The sequence below is a fragment of the Malania oleifera genome, chromosome 5, assembly GCF_029873635.1.
Source record: "Malania oleifera isolate guangnan ecotype guangnan chromosome 5, ASM2987363v1, whole genome shotgun sequence".
Classification (NCBI taxonomy): Eukaryota; Viridiplantae; Streptophyta; class Magnoliopsida; order Santalales; family Ximeniaceae; genus Malania; species Malania oleifera.
Window position 1 is genome coordinate 50,863,159 of NC_080421.1, and position 20,397 is coordinate 50,883,555.

Here is a 20,397-nt window from a genome sequence, read left to right on the forward strand (position 1 = left end):
CAAATTCTAGATTCCTACGGTGATTATCAGCATAACTTTTCTGTCGGATTTGAGTTGTACTAATCCTATCTCTGATAAGTCGAACTTTATCACCCGCTTGCTATACTAGCTCTGACCCCACAACTCGCCGCTCACCCATCTCATCCCAAAACAAAGGAGAATGACATCTCCTACCATATAGATCCTCAAATGGTGCCATGCCAATGCTGGTCTGATAACTGTTATTATACGCAAACTCTACTAGTGGCATGAATTGAGGCCAACTACCCCCAAAATCTAATAAGCACGCACAGAGCATATCCTCTAATATCTGTATTGTCCTCTTAGTTTGCCCATCTAACTGAGGATGGAATGCCGTGCTAAATGATAACTGAGACCCTATGCTTCCTGCAAGCTCCTCCAAAAACGTGATGTAAAACGTGGGTCTCGATCTGATACAATCGATACTGGCACCCCATGAGAACGAACTATCTCCTGAATGTAGATCTCCGCCAAACGGTTAAGGGAGTAGCTGATTTTGATAGGTAAAAAGTGGGCGGTCTTAGCCAAATGATCAATAATCACCTAGATGATATTCTAGCCATGTAACGCCGTCGGCAGTCCTGGCATGAAGTCCATGGATATATAATCCCACTTCCACTCTTGGATAAATAACAGCTGCAACTGCCTTGCCGGCCTCTAGTGCTCAGCCTTTATCTGCTTGCATGTCAGACATTATGTTACATACTCGGTAATCTCTCTCTTCATACCACTCCACCAGTACGACTCTCATAGATCCCTATACATATTTGTACTGCCAGGATGAACTGTATACAAAGATCTGTGGGCCTTCTCTAAAATAGTCTTTTTGATTTCAATATTGGCAGGAACACACAATCTGAAACGGAACTGCAAAGCTCCGTCATCTGAAATGCAGAATTCCTCACCTTGACCAGTCTACACTCTATCTATCACCTCTACTAATTCTGAGTCTTCTTTTTGAGTAGCTTTAATTCGTTCTTGCAGAGTAGGTTGTACTACTAGGCTGGAAATACACACTGGAGGATCACTCTCTATAAACTCTATGCCGAGTCTCTCTAGATCCATCATGATCGGATACTAGATCTCCATAGTCGCCAATATTGATTCCTTGGACTTCCTGCTCAATGCATCAGCTACCACATTTGCTTTCCCTGGGTGATAACTGATGGTACAATCAAATCCTTAATTAGCTCCAACCACCTTCTCTGCATCATATTCAGTTCCTTTTGAGTGAAAAAGTACTCCAAACTTTTATGGTCGAAGAAAATCTCACACCGCTCGCCGTACAGATAATGCCTCCAAATCTTCAAGGCGTGTACTACTGTAGCCAATTCAAGATCATGTGTAGGGTAGTTCTTTTCATATTCTTTCAATTCTCTGGACGCATACGCCACCACCCTTCTATGCTGCATTAATACACAACTAAGCTCCTTCAAGGACGCTTCACTGTAAATGACATACCCCTCACCCCTTGACCGGATGACTAATACTAGTGTTGTGATTAATCTTTGTTTCAGTTCTTAAAAACTCTGTTCATAGCTGCCATCCCACTCAAATCTGACATCGTCCTCATCAGTCGTGTCAAAGGCCCTGACAAAGTTAAGAATGCCTCAACGAAACTACGGTAATACCCAGCTAACCCCAAAAAACTTCTGATCTCTTGGACATTTCTCTATCTAGCCCAATTCACTATGGCCTCAACCTTACTAGGATCCACAGAAATATCGTCTCCAGACACAACATGTCCTAAAAACATGACCTTCTCAAGCCAAAATTCACATTTACTGAACTTGGCGTAAACTTCTTTTCTAGAAGCGTATGCAGAACCTGTCTCAAGTGTGTCTTATGCTCCTCATAGCTCCTTGAATAGACCAATACATCATCAATAAAAACAACAACAAACTGGTCTAAGTATTGGTGGAAGACTCTGTTTATCAAGTCCATAAATATCACGGAAGCATTCGTCAAACCAAACGGCATAACAAGAAATTCATAATGCCCATACCTGGTCCTGAAGACCGTCTTCGAGACGTCTTTTGCTTTCACTTTTACCTGATGGTAGCCGGATCAGAGGTCAATCTTTGAATATACCCGTGTACCCTGGAGCTAGTCAAATAAATCATCGATACGGGGTAGAGGATATTTGTTCTTGATTGTCACTTTATTAATCTCCCTATAATCTATACACATCCTCATAGACCCGTCTTTCTTTTTCACAAATAAAATTGGAGCTCCCCACGGAGATACACTGGGTCGTATGAAACCCTTATCAAGCAGATTTTGCAACTAATCCTTTAATTCTGCCAATTTTGCTAGCGCCATCCGGTAAGGTACTTTAGAAATCGACGCTGAACCTGGAAGTAAATTAATAGGGAAATCTACCTCATGATCTGGTGGCAAGCCTGGTAACTCATCTAGGAAAACATCTGTAAATTATTTCACTACAGGCGTGCTAGCAAGTTTCAGTTCATTCTCTGACATCTCCTTCACACCAACCACAAACCCCTGGCAACCACTCACTAGTAATCTCCTCGCCTGAATAACTGAAACTAGCTGAGGCGGGGATTGCATTCGTGACCCTACGAACTTGAATTCTGCTCATCCCGGAGATCTGAATATCACTTCTTGTGAATGACAATCTATGCTGGAAAAATTAGCTACAAGCCAATCCATGTCGAAGATCACATCGAATCCATGCATATTTAGCACTATCAGATTAGTAGACAGAATTTCCCCTTGAATATCAACTGAACAATCCCGGAGTACTTTACTACATCTCACTACAGATCGAGTCGGTGTAGACACTAATAGTTCAGTATTCAACAACTGTGTTTCTGTCCCACATAGTAAACACACCCCAAAGACACGAACAAGTGTGTGGCTCCTGAATCAAACAATACAATAACTTTAAAAGAAAACATAATAATCATACTTGTCACCATGTCATCTACCATCTCAGCCTCACTCGGGGTCAAAGTAAACACCCTGGCTGAAGCCGTATTTCTCTGCTGGCCCTCATGTGGCACTTGATATCCTCCCCGATATGGTCTAGGAGCTGAAGCTGCATCTGGTGGGGTAGGGCAATATCGCACCATATGCCCTGATCTACTGTAGTGATAACACACCACCCCTCCTGCTCGACACTCTCCCCGGTGTCTCCTACCACAAGTCTGACAGACTGGAGGACCCTGTCCTACCTGCACCTCGTGTCCTCCCATATCTTGCCTACACTCTCTGCCATGATTACCTCTCCTCCACTGACCCGGTCTATGACCCTGCCGATAACTTGTAGATGCAGATCTCTTCCTCTGTCCCTGCTCCTCTGTATTCAGCCACTCACCAATCTCTGTCAAAGCTGCCTGGTCAACTAACTCAACAAATTCCTAGATCCGCAGCACCACCACCTGCTTTAATATACTCTGCCTCAAGCCTTTCTCAAACTGCCTCGCTTTCTTCACTTCATCAGGAACAATATATGGGGCGAAACAAGAGAGCTCGATGAAACGCGCCGCATGCTGCTGGATGGATAGTTGTCCCTACTTCAGACTCAGGAACTCTTCTACTTTAGCCTCCCTAACAGTAGCTGGAATATATCTATCAAAGAACAACTCTTTAAACTGGTCCCATGTCATGACTATCGGAGTCGCCCTCTGCTGCTCCAACACTCTTATTGCAGTCCACCACCTCTCAGCCTCTCCTATCAGTCTATAGGTGGCAAAGAAAACCCTCTGTTCCTCAGTACACTGCAACACAGCCAAGACTTTCTCGGTCTCCTGCATCCAGTTCTCAGCGGCTGCAGGATCAACTCCACCTGAGAACTCTGGAGGATTCATCTTCGTAAACTTTTCTATAGTGCACCCATGGCTTGTAAATGGACCACCCTGCTCCCTCGAGCTCCTAGTGATCTTAGCCATAACCTGCTGAGCCATGCTATGTAATACCGCATCAGAGTTAGTCCCAGCTACACCTGATGACCCTGCTCCATCATTGCCACTCGCATGGGCACTACTTCCTCCTAGATCCATCCTAAAAATAACAAACGCAACTTAGAAATCCTATCCTTATAATTTACCCACCTATCCTCCCCACTTACCTTAACATTTCCAACTTATTTCTAATCCCCAGTAATACATTCTAGGAACACAACCCGACAATAGCTTATTATGGTTTTCCAGAAATCGTCACCCCAGGAAAAACACAAAAACTACCACATAAGTCCTATCTCCAGACTATAGAACAAAACCTCAAATCATTTCCTATACTCTAATATTGTTTCTGCTGCATTTTAAAGTCTACAAAACCTAGCAACCTAGGCTCTGATACCAAACTGTGACGACCTGCTTAATTTTCACATTTTTTTTCCATAATATAAATACAATATCACAAAATTCAGCAGATCATAGTCCACCTAGACCCGTGGGTACCAGGGATATATCAGAAAATATAGTAGAAGCTTGAGCAGCAGGAAAACACAACCATATACATCTCATTATACCATACATCACAATACCAGAGTTACTACAATCGCTGTATTTACATACACACAGTACACAACCCAAAAAATATCTTAGGGCCATCCCATAATGTACATCCGACCCTATCAAAACACTTACCCTTCTAGAAGGGCAGACCAACCGTACTAGATTAGCGGGGCTTTACACACTATCCTATCAGGGGCTCCTAAAATGTTTATAAAATTCAGGGTGAGACACCTCTCAGTAACGGAAATAAACTAACACTAGTGTGTGACAACATGAACATTTCTATGATATACATATAATCTTAAACATAACTAGTAAAATTGTATCTACATCATTTCTAGGAAAACATGTATAATCAAACATGGCAAAACATAATGGTTTCCATAGCATAATTCACCTCATATAAATAATAATACGAAAACAATCGTGGTAGATAACCTGACTATTGTCATGTATTACCCCCACATAACTGGGTTGTGTGGCCCGAAGGTGGGACCTAAGAATGGTTGGCTGACCACTGCCAAGTCAAAAGTACAGTCTATAAGTTTGATGGGTTTGCCAAACCTGGTCCGTACACCAGGGGCGCTCACACACTTCTTAAAAACCACATCGACCATCCAATCTCACACCACTCCGTACAGCGGCGTTAACACAAATATCATGATCATGATGACCATGGAAACATAGTAACGGTACCGTACAAGTGCTAGCCTAGACCAAGCCAACTAGCTTCTGATATCGTATAACATATACTGAAATTGTGATACATAGATATTTCGTATCTTTAATTATCAAATCAATCATATCATTTTGCATATATACGTATATCATGAAAATCATCGATCCGTACGTCGGTATTTCATATTTTACCATAGCTCGGATAGTACGCCGGCAAATCATATCCATAGCACAACTCGTACGCTGGAAAATCATTACCATATCTCGGCCCGTATGCCGGCAAACATATCCATAGCTTAACCAGTACGCCGCCAAATCATACACATAACTCAGTCCGTACGTTGGCAAATATATCAAAATCTCGGCCCGTATGCCGGTTTTTCACATTATAAAAACTTGTATCATTAACATATTCTCAGAAAACAGTTTTTCATTATAATTTCTACTCATGCCATACTAAACATGTTTTTCGTATATTTAACATGCAATCATTTTTAGCAGTATTTCCCAAACATAAAGCATATATATATATATATATATATAAACATATTTATTTTCCTGAAATCAAATGTTATAACAATATAAATATTTTTTATAAAATATTAGTTTAGTTTATCCCCTTACCTGATTCTTGAAAAGCCCCTAAAACAAATAGCCCCACACCCGCAGGGTTCCCTACTCAACACCCTAAAAACTACATTCCCTATAACTAATGTTCAGTATTTCTACGCGTACTACGCTTTCTACAACTGTCAAATAACCAAATACTGTGTAGAAAGTCTTACCCTGGATTTGGGATGGTTTCCAACTCAGCCCCACCGACGATCTGCTCCGACGGACTTGCAGAGAACTTTTCCAGAAGCGTCGTGGTGGCTTCAGATCGTCGAACCGGCAAAAAATTGGCCCCAGATCTTATAGGGAAGGGTAGGGAACCGAAGGATGAGAGAGAGAGAGAGAGAGAGAGAGAGGTTCTGCGTAGAAAATGAACTGAAAAATCACGTTTAACCTTATTTATACTGCGGGATTCATCGACGAGCCACGTCATCTCGTCGACGAGCCCTATAGAAAGTTTGTCGACGAACTTCAACCCTCGTCGACGAATTTCAGGCTTCCAAAAATCCTCTCTCAGTATCTTCTCGTCGATGAGATCCTGAAGAACCCTCGTCAACGAAGCCCCTGTGTTTGTCGACGAGGCCTGGAAAATTTCTTAGGATTATCTCATCCAAAATGCAACGTTGTCGACTGGCTCCTTCTGTTCCTGTTTCCATTTTTTTTATTATTATTTAAATATCATTATTCTTTGGGTCATTACACCCCCAGTGAGTTAATCTATCAGTCAAGCAAAAAATAAGGGCTCAAAGCAGATCCTTGATGTACAACTATTGTGATTGGAAATTCTCTAATCTCCCAACCTATAGTCTTTACACTAGTCATTACTCTATCGTACATATCCTTAATCCTCCTATATACACTTTTTTTTCCCCTAAAACCCACCATAGAACTTCCCTAGGTACCCTATCATACATTTTTTCTAAATCAATAAACATCAAATGCAAATCCCTCTTCTTTTCTCTAAACTTTTTCATTAATATTCTTAAAAGATATATAGGTTATGTAGTCTCTCTAAAGCATAAAACCAAATTGATTTTTTGAGACCTTTATTTCTAGCCTTAATCTCTGTTCAACAACTCTTTCCCACAGTTTCATCACATGACTCATAAGTTTAATTCCACGATAGTTATTGTAATTTTGAATATCTCATAAATATATATATATATATATATATATATATATATATATATTTTACTAAAGAAGGGCGGCACCTCCATTTATTTATTGATATACCCTCACTTTTGGTAAAGGAATACCGTGGTTACAAGACAAGCATTGAGAGATTACAGATAAAAAAAATTAAAGGTCTCCCAAAAACAACACCAACAACCAACAAAAATAGGATTACAAATTTAAACAAATCTAAATAAGAAACAAATCTAAACAGGCTAAAAAAATAAATCAAATAAACTAAAATAAAAAAATTTAAACCAACCAAACAAAAATCGAAAGGTTGAACTAATGACGAAAGGAAGTGAGATCCAACCTATCCATTAAAAGGATATCTTTCAGAGAACGTGATAAAAGATATTGTTTTTCGTAGATGACATTGTTTCTCATTTATTTTTTATATAAGTATTAAAATACTTTTCCTCCATCCATCTGACATCTTTTTAGTTTTTTCTAATTGTGTTAAATAAATTAGTTAACCATATAATTTCATTATCACCTAATCATTTCCAAACTTCAATAGTTTTCTATGATTGAATACTATTCTATTACTTTTTATGCGTTATAATATTATTATATATAATATAAATATTAATAATAATAATTGTGAAACTATTTTATAGTAAAATTTATTATTACATATTTATATTCAAAGATGTCATCATACTAATATTATTTTTTAGATTTATGAAGTATATATTTTATTTTATATATATATATATATTATTATTACATTATAATATATATGTCCCTGCGTATATTTGATATACAATAGAATTGTATTTTTTTTTCTATACTGTAGCATTATTAAATTTTATTACTTTAATTGATGATAATAATTAATATTTTTATTATAATATTATTATATATAATAAAAATATTAATAATGATAGTTTAATATTTATATTAAAATATAAAATAATATTTTAAATATTAATAATCATATCATAATATTAATATTATTTTTTAATGTTATATTATGTTTCTATGAATCAATATTTGAGAGTCATGAATTAAAATGCTAGCCTGTTCTTGCATGCAATGGAATCAGAATGAGATTACCGTAAAACAAACTTTAAGAATGGAAATTAACCATTGCCATTTTGATTCTTAGAGCTGGTTCCCAATTATCAAACACTATCATAATATAATAAAAAAATTTAAATACTTTGTAGTTTGTATCATTGACATTCGTTTTAACAACTTATTTCAGTAATAAGTACCATAAAACAATTATTTTAAGTGCTGCCAAACAAGGATTAAAAGGTTTAAAAAAAAGTTTAACACTTCTTTGCTGCCTTGAGAATGTTTCCAGTTTACATTTTCTGGAGCGACTGAAATGTTCTCAGTCAGATAACAAGAAACAAAGAAGAGGAGGTAGGGCATTGATGAGCAAAAATATTCCAAAGAAATTGTAAACCAACCCAGTTTTAATTTGGGAAAAGAGTATTATTATTCTTTTTGGCTTTTATTCATTGCAGAACACCCAATTGCTAAATTATGCAGAAATACTACATACAATTGTAAATCAGCCCGCTTTTATTCTGGGAAGAGTATCATTCTTGATTTTTTTCACTGCCAGTTCTAATCTGGGAAAAAAAGTATTATACTTCTGATTTTTATTCACTGCAGAAACAGCCAGTTGCTGAACTTTACATAATATGTGACTCTTCCATTCTCTAGCACACTATAGAAAGTTCTGATGCTGCAACTGCCATTGTTCTTCATCCATGACCTTATTCTTCCATGTCAATGATGCACCGCAGGCCTTCTCCCTTCAACATGAACTCGAAGGCCTTATTGATTTCAGAGAAAGGGATTCGATGGGTTATGAACTTGTCCAACTCCAATTTCTGCTAGGAAATTGCAGAAAAGGTTATTTCATCCCCTGGCAATTTCTATGATGAAGGATTACACCTATACGAGAAGTCATATTACCTCGTTCATGTACATGTCAACGACAGAAGGAAGGTCAGTCCGTGGTTTGTAGTTACCAAAGAAGGTTCCTTTTAGTGTTCTTTCATTGAGCACATTGATAGGCTTGGTCATGAAAACTGCATCCTTTTTCGGCACTCCGACTAGCACAGCCACACCCCATCCCTACATGGTGCGACAGGATGAAAGCCATTAATAGTTTTGATATTTGACAAAACAAAACAGTTCTTCTATATCTATCAAACACATACATCATGAACGCTTTCGAAAGCAGCAATCATGTCATCAATGTTACCAGAACACTCCACACTCCTATCAACTCCGCCATTTGTCATCTCTGCAATGATCTGTGAAGATCAAGAAAAACTGTTAAGACAGAGCCCGGGTACAGCTATATGTAGTAAAAAACTTGACAGTACAAACTACAAAGCGAGTTAGTAGAGATAATAAGGGAAGCAGCCATGTTAGAGAAGGAATCTTCACCTCTTGAACTGGTTTGGTTGAGTCCTTGGGGTTAATAAAGTCAGTTACCCCAAATTTTTTGGCTAAACCAAAAAATAAAATAAAATAATGAATAAATAAATAAAATAAAGCAAGAAATGAAGAGTCTGTTAATTTCTCTACTAGTAACCATGATGGATTATAATTCAACATACAATGACAAATTATACCTTGCTCAAACCTCTTGGGGTTTCCGACCCCAATAATTCTTGATGCCCCAGCAATTCTAGCACCTTCCGCAGCCTAAAGAATTGAAGTAAAATGGAACAGTGGAAAAAGAAAATATATTGATAATGATATGCAGCTGGAGAAGGGGATAGGCCAAACTTACAGCTAGGCCAACAGCTCCCAGCCCAAAGATGGCAACGGATGATCCCTTTTTTGGTTTTGCCACATTTAAAACTGCGCCCAATCCTGAAATTTGTAAACAAGTAATGTCTATGGTTTAGCTACTGTGCAAGTAACGTTATCCATGATAAAGAAATAGAAGCCATAACATTTGCATAAGAGAGACGCAAAACCTGTTGAGACGCCACAACTGAGGATGCAGACCTTGTCCAGAGGAGCTAGAGGATTGATTTTCGCGAGGCAGCCTGCATGGACAACGGTGTATTCGCTAAAAGTGGATGTACCAAGAAAGTGATTTATGGGAGAACCATTGATGGAAAACCTAGATTTGCCATCACTGAGCATGCCTCCCCTGCTAGGGTTTATTCTCAGCAGGTTACACAAATTGCTTTCCTCTGACTTGCAGTGGCTACAGTCCCCACACTCCCCCGTAAATACAGGGAGGATGTGATCACCGACTTGAAGGTCGGTTACCCCTTCCCCAACACTCTCAACAATTCTGTCAAAAAAAGGAAAGGCGATGAGATCACACTTACATTTATGGCACGAACTACAAATCTCATGCAGAAATTCATTGCCTTGAAAAATGCCAATGAATAGCCAGAATAGTAGACAAATTGATACCAACCATCAGCATAATCATTCTAGCTTGTTTTGTTGATTTGGGTTTAATATACTTCTCAACGCATTTATATAAGTCTATTTACATACAGTTCACTGAGCCCCTAGACATAGTTTTCCTATATAGAATCCTTGCAGATGTTTGCAATGACCATCTTGGTTTTGGATGTCTAATATCACTCTTTTCTTAGGATGATTTTTGTTGTAATGATGGGTCCATATGAATGACTACTTCTGAATGATGGATTTGTGCTGTTTCTTCCCCTTCTGTCCACCAAGCTGGTTAGGTGCTTTAAAATGCTGTAGGGAAGAGGAATGATTTCAACATGAAGTGAGGGCAGGTGAACTCAAAACTGTACTCTGCATAATTTTTAAGTTCTATCCTGGCTTTAAATTATCTTTATTTTATGATAATCAATTCATAATTAGATTTTTCAAGAACCAAAAATTAAGAAGATTAAGCGCACTGATGTTTTATGACAATTTAACATCTTGAAAGTAATATTTGTCAATTGAAAACAATTATAACGTGGTAATGCAAAATTTAAAATATACCCAGCTGCTTCATGGCCAAATATACGAGGAAACAATGCGGAATCCTCCTGAAAATCCAAAATTTGGATTGTTAGGCTTAGGCATCAAAATATCAGAGGGTCCAAGACATTTCTAGCATAAGCAACAACTGAAAACATGACAGTCCAGTGAACCAAAGTTAAATGTTTGATAATGTTCAGTTTTCTAGGAAACAAACCAAAGATATTTCTAGCATAAGCAACAACTGTTAACAAAACAGTTGGGAGCTTATCTTGTTATCACCTCAGTGATTAATTTATTATGGCTTTGGAGGCTTGTATAGTTACCAATTAAGAGTCAATTTTACTTGTGCCACAAAGGGTATGTTAGCATCGAAAGAGTTCATGGATAGTCTTGATATACATGGGTGATTACCAATTTGACCCAAAAGCTTAAACCTATTAGCTCTTTGAGCTCAACTATGTATTTAAATACCCATCATCCACTCAATTTTTTCAATGTGGGACAAACTCACAAGTCGAATTCTCAACAATCTCCCCTTCGCTTGTGAGTTCCAACTGCTCCCCCTTGAATGAAAACCGTCTTCCTTATGAGAGTAAGCCCAACTCTCTAACAGTTGCTCAAGCGACAGTCCAATGAACTAAAGTTAAATGTTTGATAATGTTCAGTTTTCCAAGAAACAAACCAAAGACATTTCTAGCATAAGCAACAACTATTAACCAAACAGCTGGGAGCTTATCTTGTTAACAAAACAATTGGGAGCTTATCTTGTTATCACCTCAGTGATTAATTTATTATGGCTTTGGAGGCTTGTATAGTTACCAATTAAAATTCAATTTTACTTGTGCCACAAAGGGTATGTTAGCACCGAAAGAGTTCATGGGTAGTCTTGATATATATGGGTAATAGCCAACTTGATCCAAAAGTTTAAGCCGAGTGGGTCTTGAGTCCAACCATGTATATGAACACCCATCATTCACTCAATTTTTTCAATGTGGGACAAACTCACAAGTGGAATTCTCAATAATCTCTCCCTCACTTGTGAGTTCCAGCTGCTCCCCCTTGAACAAAAACCATCTCCCTTAAGAGAGTAAGCCCAATTCTTACGTGTTGACGTGCAGTGATTTTAATATTCCGATCAACAAAATAAATCACACAAAGAATATTCACAAAAAAATGGATACGAGAGATTTTACGTGGTTTGGTAAGGTTGCCTACGTCCACAAAGCGTGCACCTAGAGAAAAATCCACTAAGAAACGATGGCAGTACAAGATCTAATCAGTCTCTCCCCCGATCCCAGATCGCCTATACGCCCCTTCACCTTCAACCCATTGAAGAAAAGTTCTTCTTAGAGAGAACCCCTCTCTAACTCTCCTTGCACAAAATGACAAGCAATCCCTATATTTTTCCATGACTTACAAATATATATATGATACCACACAACCGTTGGATTTATAGACGATCCAATGGCTGTGATAAAAGCCACAATAAATAAATAAAAATAAACATATTTTTTAACAATCTCCACCTTGAATTTTAATCACAACAAAGCACAACATTTCATCCCCATGCTTTGGGATGCTCTGTCAACAATCAACAAGAGACTACATTAACTAAGTCTAGATAGTGCTTGAACTTAGCTAATGTAATAGGTTTCATGAGCATATTTGTAGCATTTCCATTTGTGTGGATCTTCAATAACTGGAACTTACCACTTTCAACCCAACATCTAACTGCATGGTATCGCACATCAATATGCTTCGTGCAAAAGTGGTAGACCTAATTCCTTATCAAGTGGATCGCGCTCTGACTATTACAGAATACGTGTAACCTATCCTGCATAATACCAAGTTCCTGAATTAGTCTAGTTAACCACAAAGCCTTCTTACCTGCCTCTTCCAAAGCTATGTATTCAGCTTCTGTAGTAGACAAAGTTGTAGTAGGTTGCAACATAGCCTTCCAACTAAAGGAACCACCAACCATGGTAAAAATGAAGCCAGAAGTAGACCTCCTCTTATCCAAATCACCTGCATAATCGGAGTCCACATAACCCTGAACATTACAATCATCAGTACTCCATCTCCTCAACCATGGCTACAAGCCAACTATCTCGTTTATAACTTTGAACTGCTTCCTGAAAATCAGAAGGATCTCCACTACTAGTTATCAAAGAAAACCCAGACCTAACCAGGGCTTAACATTCCCCCTTTCTTTGTCGGTGGCTAGCCCTGTAGGCTCATGTCTATCACTTATTTGAGGAATTTTTTGAGGAACTATAGCCTGTCTCACTGTATCCTGTGCAACAGAATCAACAGTAGTTTAAGTATTACCCATACCTGAATTTTGAATACTGTCCAGCTCCACCTGAATAGGTACTCCCGCTGAATCAGACTCTACCTTTTTATCAGCATTCTCCTTCAACATGGCTTCCTCATCGAAGACCACATCCCTGCTAATGACCACCTTCTATGCTATAGGGTCCCATAACCGGTATCCCTTCACTCCTTCTTGGAAATTAAGAAATACGCACGATTTGGACTTAAGAGTCTAACTTTAATCTATCCTGTTCCTGCACATGGACATACGATGGACAACAAAATATTCTCAACACAGAGTATCTACTGGTTTACCTGTCCATACCTTCTCAGGAACCTTTATGTTAATAGCTGGAGAAGGAGACCCATTTACCAGGTAGCATGTCATACTCACTGCTTCAGCCTAGAATGACTTAGGCAGATTAGCCTGAATCCTTATACACCTTGCCCTATCTAGTAATATTTTGTTCATCCTTTCAGCCACCCCACTTTGCTGTGGCTCATGTGGAATTGTATAGTGCTTAGTGACCCCCTCTTCCTTACAGAAATCAATGAACTAGCTATTTTTCTACTACAGTCCATTGTCAGATTTCAAAAACTTCACCTGTTTCCCTGTTTGTTTCTTTACCTGAGCTTTCCATTCCCTGAACTTACTGAATACCTCACTCATGTGCTTAAAAAAATACACCGAGACTTTCTTGGAAAAGTCATCAATAAATGAGATAAAATAAATAGCACCACCGTGAGACTGTACCTGTACTGGACCCCATACATCTGAATGAATGTACTCCAGCACCTCCTTGCTCGTATGTTTTCCTGTTCTGAAACTCACCCAGCGTTGTTTACCAAACAAACAGTATTTACAGAACTTAAGCTTACAATAAGAATTACCTCCTAGTAAGTTTCGCCTGTGCAGCTCCTGCAAACTACGCTCACTTATGTGATCCAGCCTCATATGTCACAGAGTAGTATCATCTGTATCTGTATTTGAAGAGGTACTAGTTGTAGCTCCACCTATCACTGTGCTACTCACCAGAGTGTACAAATTATTCCTTAAATGAACCTTCATTACTACCAATGAACATCTAGCCACTTTCAGCACACCATCCCTATCTAAAAAAGAGAAACCATTATTGTCCAAAAGAGCCCAAGGAAATCAGATTTATTTTCAGATCTGGAACATGTCTCACATCCCTGATGGTTCTAACCACACCATCAAACATCCTAATTCTGACAGTTCCAATACCAAGAATACCACGGGAAGCATCATTACCCATCAACACCGTCCCTCCAGAGATTGGTTCATAGGAGTCAAACTAGTCCCTGTATGGATACATATGATATGAGCACGCCGAATATCCAAAGTCTAGGTATCGGCTAAGTAATTGGAACCTAAAATAACAGCCAAAAAATCCCCATCAAAAGCTGATGAATTGCTCTCCACTACAGTAGCCTGCTCAGTCTTCTTCCTATTCTTTTCCTCTAAATCTCTCTTCCTCCTTAGACATTCCTTCTTCATATGCCCTTCTTTCCCACAATAAAAACAACCACTCCTCCAGTTCCCACTCTTACCCCTAGACTTGGATTGAGATTTCCCTCGATTCCAATTATCCCTGTTAGAACTCCTGCCCCGCTGTTGGTTAGAATCACCCTTAGCCACCAACCCTTCTCCATGTCCTGGATGATCTGATTTGTGAAAATTCTCACTCTCCAAAATGGCAGTAGTCACCTCATCAACTGTAAGAGTCTCCTTACCTAGCAGTAGTGTGGATTTCAAAGTATCAAGTGAGTTAGGAAGCGAATACAACAGAATCAGTGCTTTATCTTTCTCCTCAATTTTTACCTCTATACTCAGCAATTGCATGATTATCTTATTGAAATAATTGAGGTGGTCTCTGACTTCTGTGCCCTCAATCATCCTCAACTAATATAACTGTTTCTTCAAATACAGTCTATTAACTAGGGACTTGGACATATAAATATTCTCCAATTTTTTTCCAAAGCTCAGCTGGTGAAATTTCATTCAACACACTGTATTTAATTTCTAGAGCTAAACTTAAGTGAATGGTACTTACCGCTTTCATTTCCAGCTCCTTCCGCTGATCATCTGACATGGTCTCTGGCTTCTTGTCTTTCCCATACAGTGCCTTAATCAGTCCCTGTTGGACCAACACATCCTTTACAGTGCTCTACCATAGACCAAAATTATTTTTCCCATTAAAGGGCTCCACCTCGAACTTGGTCGTCGAAGTACTCGCCATTAATTTTTTTTTTTCTTCTCTCCTCTGACGTTGGCGGTGACGTCAGCACCTGTCAGGATAACATCAGCAATGGCGCCTGCATCAGCTTCTGCATTAGCGTGACGTCAGCACTCCATGGGGAGGATCCATGTCTCGACCCAGGCTCCGACCTGATTCTGAAACCAGGTCTGTCACCCAATTCTGGCACTGTTCATCACGTTGTTCATCTGCGAAATTATTTTTTCCTTTCGATTTTTTTTCACACTTTCAATTGAAAAATGATCCTCCTTCAATTGAAAAATTTCGGAATAATTTTTCGACACCTGATCTGAATCTTTGCGTACCTCAATTTGGTCTAAATGAACCGCTCTGATCTTGAGCACTCCCACAGAAAAACTTCAAATCCAAAAAAAACTTTCTTTCGATCTGATTTGATCTATCAGATCTGCACCCAATCGAAACCGTGCTCTGAGTGATTTTAATCTTCTGATGAACAAAACAAATCACACAAAGAACATTCATAGGAAAATGGAGATAAGAGATTTTACATGGTTCGATAAGGTTGTCTACGTCCAGGGACCGTGCACTTGGAGAAAAATCCACTATAAAATGATGGCAGTACAAGATCTGATCAGTTTATCCTCGATTCCAGATCCCCCGTACACCCCTTCACCTTCAACCCGTTGAAGAAAAGTTCTTCCTAGAGAGAACCCCTCTTTAGCTCTCCTTGTACAAAATGACAAGTAATCCCTATATTTTCCCATGACTTACAAATGTATATATATGACACCATACATCCGTTGGATTTAGAGACGAACCAACGGTTGTGATAAAAATCACAATAAATAAATAAATAAAAATAAACATATTTTTTTTACGTGCCTCGGATTTCATTCCACGTGCCTCCGAACCAATCCTACCTCTCACGTCTTGACCCTCTATTTAGATCCATTCCAAGTCTAGATGCTCCTTATTGGCCTCGGTCACACACTTGGTCCTCCAACTTTTAACATGTTAGGAGAATTAGTTTCACGTCTGGACTTTTTCTCTAATATCGCTCACCCAGAGTTACGAACCATCGGTCTTGATACCACTTGTTAGCACTGAAAGAGTCCATGGGTATTCTTGATATATATATGGGCGAGCACCAACTTGACCCAAAAGTTTAAGCTTATTAGGTCTTGAGCCCAACCAAGTATAAAAAAAAAAAACCCATCATCCACTCAATATTTTTAATGTGAGACAAATTTACAAGTGGAATTCTCAATAAGATAGTGGGAAAGTGAAATTTCAGCACCATTTCCATGTTGTAGATTTCCAAGTACCAAAATATTGAGAAATAGCTAAACAAATTACAAGTTCAATAAAATTCAAAGAAGAAGCATGAATTGGAAAAATGTAGATTAACCGTACACACCCTGGCAACAAAACAATAAGCTTACTCGCACCCACATAAAAGTCTATTAGCATGCAACAAAAGAACTTCAAGCATCTTCCTTCCTGAGCATAGGCTGCATCTGCAACTTGTAACAGTACTCTTGGTACATGGAAAAAGCAACTTGTTGCACATTTGGTGTGCACATAGAAATGGAATGCAATTGGGCGAAATAAAATTGAATTTATTAGTTGTTTATTTTGTCCTCATCCAAATTTCATTTCATTGTTCAGACTGAACCTGATGCTGGTACATAGAAATGGATGGAATTAGAAGCAATGAAATTGAATTTCCAATTTAGTCTCATCATGTTTTTCTTTCAGCTTTTCATTTCATTTTTTTTTTCTTGTGAAAAGAAGTAAAGGTGGTGGTACTGGTAAGTGGTAACAGCGAGTAAATTTACAAACCGTAGCATTCCAGAAGAAGATATCCGTACGGCAAAGGGAGGTATATGCAATCTTGATCCTGACTTCCATGGTTTGCGGTGGAGCCACCTCGACTTGCTCCATCACCAGCGGCTTCCCCGGTTCCCAGGCAACTGCAGCTACAATTGCAACATGGGTATTTGGCAGTCAATTTCAGCACTATAAATATAAAAAAAATAAAAATAAAATAAAAAAATTGTAGATAAAATAAAGCAAGCCCACCATCTCTAGAAATGAGCTAATTTACTAAAAAATAAAAATAAAATTCATTTTTATTATATGTTTTCTATATAAAATATTAGTAATATGAATATTTGCTATAATGCAATCAAAATTTTAAAAATTAAACATTAATAATTAATGTGTAAAATTCAATTTTTGCTTATAGATTTAGTATTTTTTTTATTTTTTTGATAATTATAAATGAAAAAAGTAAATTCCTTATTTCCTTCATATCTTTTTTTTTTTTTAATAATATTTTTCAAGCACCAAAGGGCCAGAAAAATTCAAGGACCAAAACCTGAGGGAAAATGGTAACAAAGATTTTTTGAACGGGCGTCCCTGAACTGGAGAGAGAGAATAGGGGACACAGTACACAGCTGCCCTTGTAAGGGATAAAACCAGCTTTGCATTTGCAGCATTCATCAATATTACTTTTTGGGATCAAACCAAACTAGGAATGTTAACATTCCTAAGAATTTGATGCTAACATGATTAACAAACCAAGTTCATGAATCATACACTCGAACTGAAATCTGATTTGAATTCAGTATTTTTGCAGTCTGAAACTTTAGCATATGACTAGCTAACAAACCAACAGCAGGCTGCAGGCATCAACGCATGGATGGTAATATGAGCTTAAGAACTCAAGATTGCAGTAGTATAAAGTTTTACTGGAATAATGAATTTTTCGAACCAAAAATACTTCTTAAATATTTTCTTATAATCAACGAATAAATAATAATATAACACACTGCATCATTCATCGGTACCTTTGCAAGGAATCACAAGACCCGCAGTAGACATTGGAAATCCAATTCAGTGGAAACCAGACCAGTTTTGTTGCTGTGCGTGTCTGCTGGGAAGGAGCTTTGGCTTTGATTAAGGGCTGAAGAGCAGATGTTTTTATGGACTGCGGAGGGCCATGTGATCCCAGTTGGGGTAATCAATCAGGAAGCATGGACTTGACAGTACTACATTTTTGGAAGAGTGTTGATTCTAACTTGTGGTCGATGGGGAATCCTCCCCTGCCAATAACAATCCTCTTGCAGCTTTATATCTATAGTCTAATCGCGATGATAGCTACCAATGCTTGTCGGCGATATATATATATATTTTTTCCCAAATTTAATATTTTTAATAAAAATTATTTTAAATATCACTAGTCTATCCGGCGTGTAGTAACAAAAAAACGCTAGACGAACCTTAAGAGTTTTTTGCGGATTTGATTTTAATTTATTTAAAAAATTTTAAAAAAAGGTTTGGGGAACTTTACTTCCCATTCGACCTTAAAAAGTGTTGGAAGCTCTAACGCCTTTTAGTTTGGCAAAAAATGCTAGACTGTTTTAAATAAATTTGTTAATTGATAAGCAGTCTTGGGAGGATTAGTTATTTATTATGATCAGTTAAACTTTGTATTTTCTTTTCTTCAGAAAGTTAGTTATTTAGTTAGCTTAACGGATTTTGCATATAAGGAGTTTTATTGATTGTATTTTTCAGTTTTTGCTTGTAAGCTCAATTGTATTCAAGAAATAAGAACAAGTTTATTTTAGATCTTCTGTTCTTGGAGTTTTACAGATTTTGTTCTTGAAGTTTTATATGGTATTAGAACAATCAATCAATTTGCCGATTGAAACTGCTTCTGTTCTTAAATACAAGTTCGGAGGAGATAGGAAGGACATAGAGAGCCTGAAAGTGTATCCATGACATCTCCAGATTTAAGCAATCAATTTGATCCATCCTCGCAACCGAACCTCTCAAATCCGTTCTTCCTCCATTTGAACGAAAATCCAGGTAGCATTCTGGTTACACAGTCACTACTTGGTATGAAAAACTATCATTCTTGGTCAAAAGCCATGATTCTTGCTCTCACTGCCAAGAAAAAGTTAGGTTTTATCAATGGAAAAATTGTTGAACCTGATTCAGAGTCTTCTCTCTATGAAGACTGGCAGAGTTGCAACACTATGGTAATTTCTTGGTTGATTAATTCAATGCACTCTGATGTATATGGCAGTGTGATGTATTGCAAAACTGCTAGAGAAATGTGAATGGAATTGCAAAATGTTTTTTCTTAAGGCAATGGTCCCAAAATATACAATCTTCAAAAGGAACTTTGTTATATTACTCAAAATCAGATGTTAATAACTGAGTACTCTACAAAATTCAAAAGGTTATGGGATCAATTACTAAATCTAGAACCATTACCGGAGTGTACATTTGATGCGAATAAAATCTCAAGTAATAATCATGATAAAGTCTATGTCATGAGGTTTCTTATGGGATTGAATGAAAATTTTGAAACCATTAGGACTCAAATTCTGATGTATGAGCTTCTTCCTTCAATAAACAAGGTTTATGCATTAGTTCTTCAAGAAGAGTCTCACAAGAATGCTGGACATGGAGGTTCTTATGCTTACTAAACCTAATACTATGACAATGTATGCAAATTCAAAGGGAAGTAGTTCTGGAAATTCAGGATGGAATAAAGGAAACAATAAGAAAGAAAAACCTATGTGTACTCATTGTAGTATGCTTGGGCATACTATTGATAAGTGTTTCAAACTACACGGATACCCACCTTGTTATAAGCCAAAATGGAAATCAAGTGCAAATCATGTTTCTTGTCTTCAAGGAACTATGATTGAGAATTCTTCTCAAAGCTAGATTCAATGTCCCATCACCAAGACTCAATGTGAGTAGTTGTTGGCTTTTCTCAATACAGGATCAATTTCTAGTCACAATCATCATGTTGTTAATGCAAGTGTTGGTAATGGTTTGTCTGGATTGACCTCTGGATCTGCTGGTGTTCATGATGCTGCTGCTGTGACAATAAATTCTTCCCAGCCTCAAACACATAATAA

The 20,397-nt window shown here is 37.8% G+C and overlaps 1 protein-coding gene across 4 annotated transcripts; it reads right to left on the reverse strand.

Annotated features, from left to right (window-relative positions):
* Positions 1-8,396: 8,396 nt before the first annotated feature.
* Positions 8,397-18,627, reverse strand: LOC131155536 (alcohol dehydrogenase 1-like). Of its 4 annotated transcripts, none has more exons than XM_058108754.1 (10): positions 18,310-18,627; positions 17,300-17,436; positions 10,923-10,969; positions 9,920-10,245; positions 9,730-9,812; positions 9,569-9,641; positions 9,381-9,442; positions 9,149-9,244; positions 8,901-9,062; positions 8,397-8,815 (listed from the first exon to the last, which is right to left on the reverse strand). In XM_058108754.1, the coding sequence occupies exons 1-10, from the start codon at positions 18,341-18,343 to the stop codon at positions 8,699-8,701; spliced, it is 1,137 nt and encodes a 378-aa protein (XP_057964737.1). In that variant the 5' UTR covers positions 18,344-18,627; the 3' UTR covers positions 8,397-8,698. The 4 variants fall into 4 exon arrangements, with proteins under 4 accessions (XP_057964737.1, XP_057964736.1, XP_057964739.1 ...); XM_058108753.1 differs by having other exon boundaries at positions 8,397-8,818; XM_058108756.1 differs by lacking the exon at positions 18,310-18,627 and adding an exon at positions 18,059-18,284 and having other exon boundaries at positions 17,300-17,430.
* Between the last annotated feature and the right edge of the window lie 1,770 nt (positions 18,628-20,397).

Coding starts and splice junctions, on each gene's coding strand:
- LOC131155536 (XM_058108753.1), bottom strand. CDS start 18,343: ATGTCTACTGCGGGTCTTGTGATTCCTTGCAAAG. Junction 9,813..9,919: donor CAGTTGTGGCGTCTCAACAG/GTTTTGCGTCTC, acceptor TACAAATTTCAG/GATTGGGCGCAGTTTTAAAT. Junction 9,642..9,729: donor TGGGAGCTGTTGGCCTAGCT/GTAAGTTTGGCC, acceptor TCAATTCTTTAG/GCTGCGGAAGGTGCTAGAAT.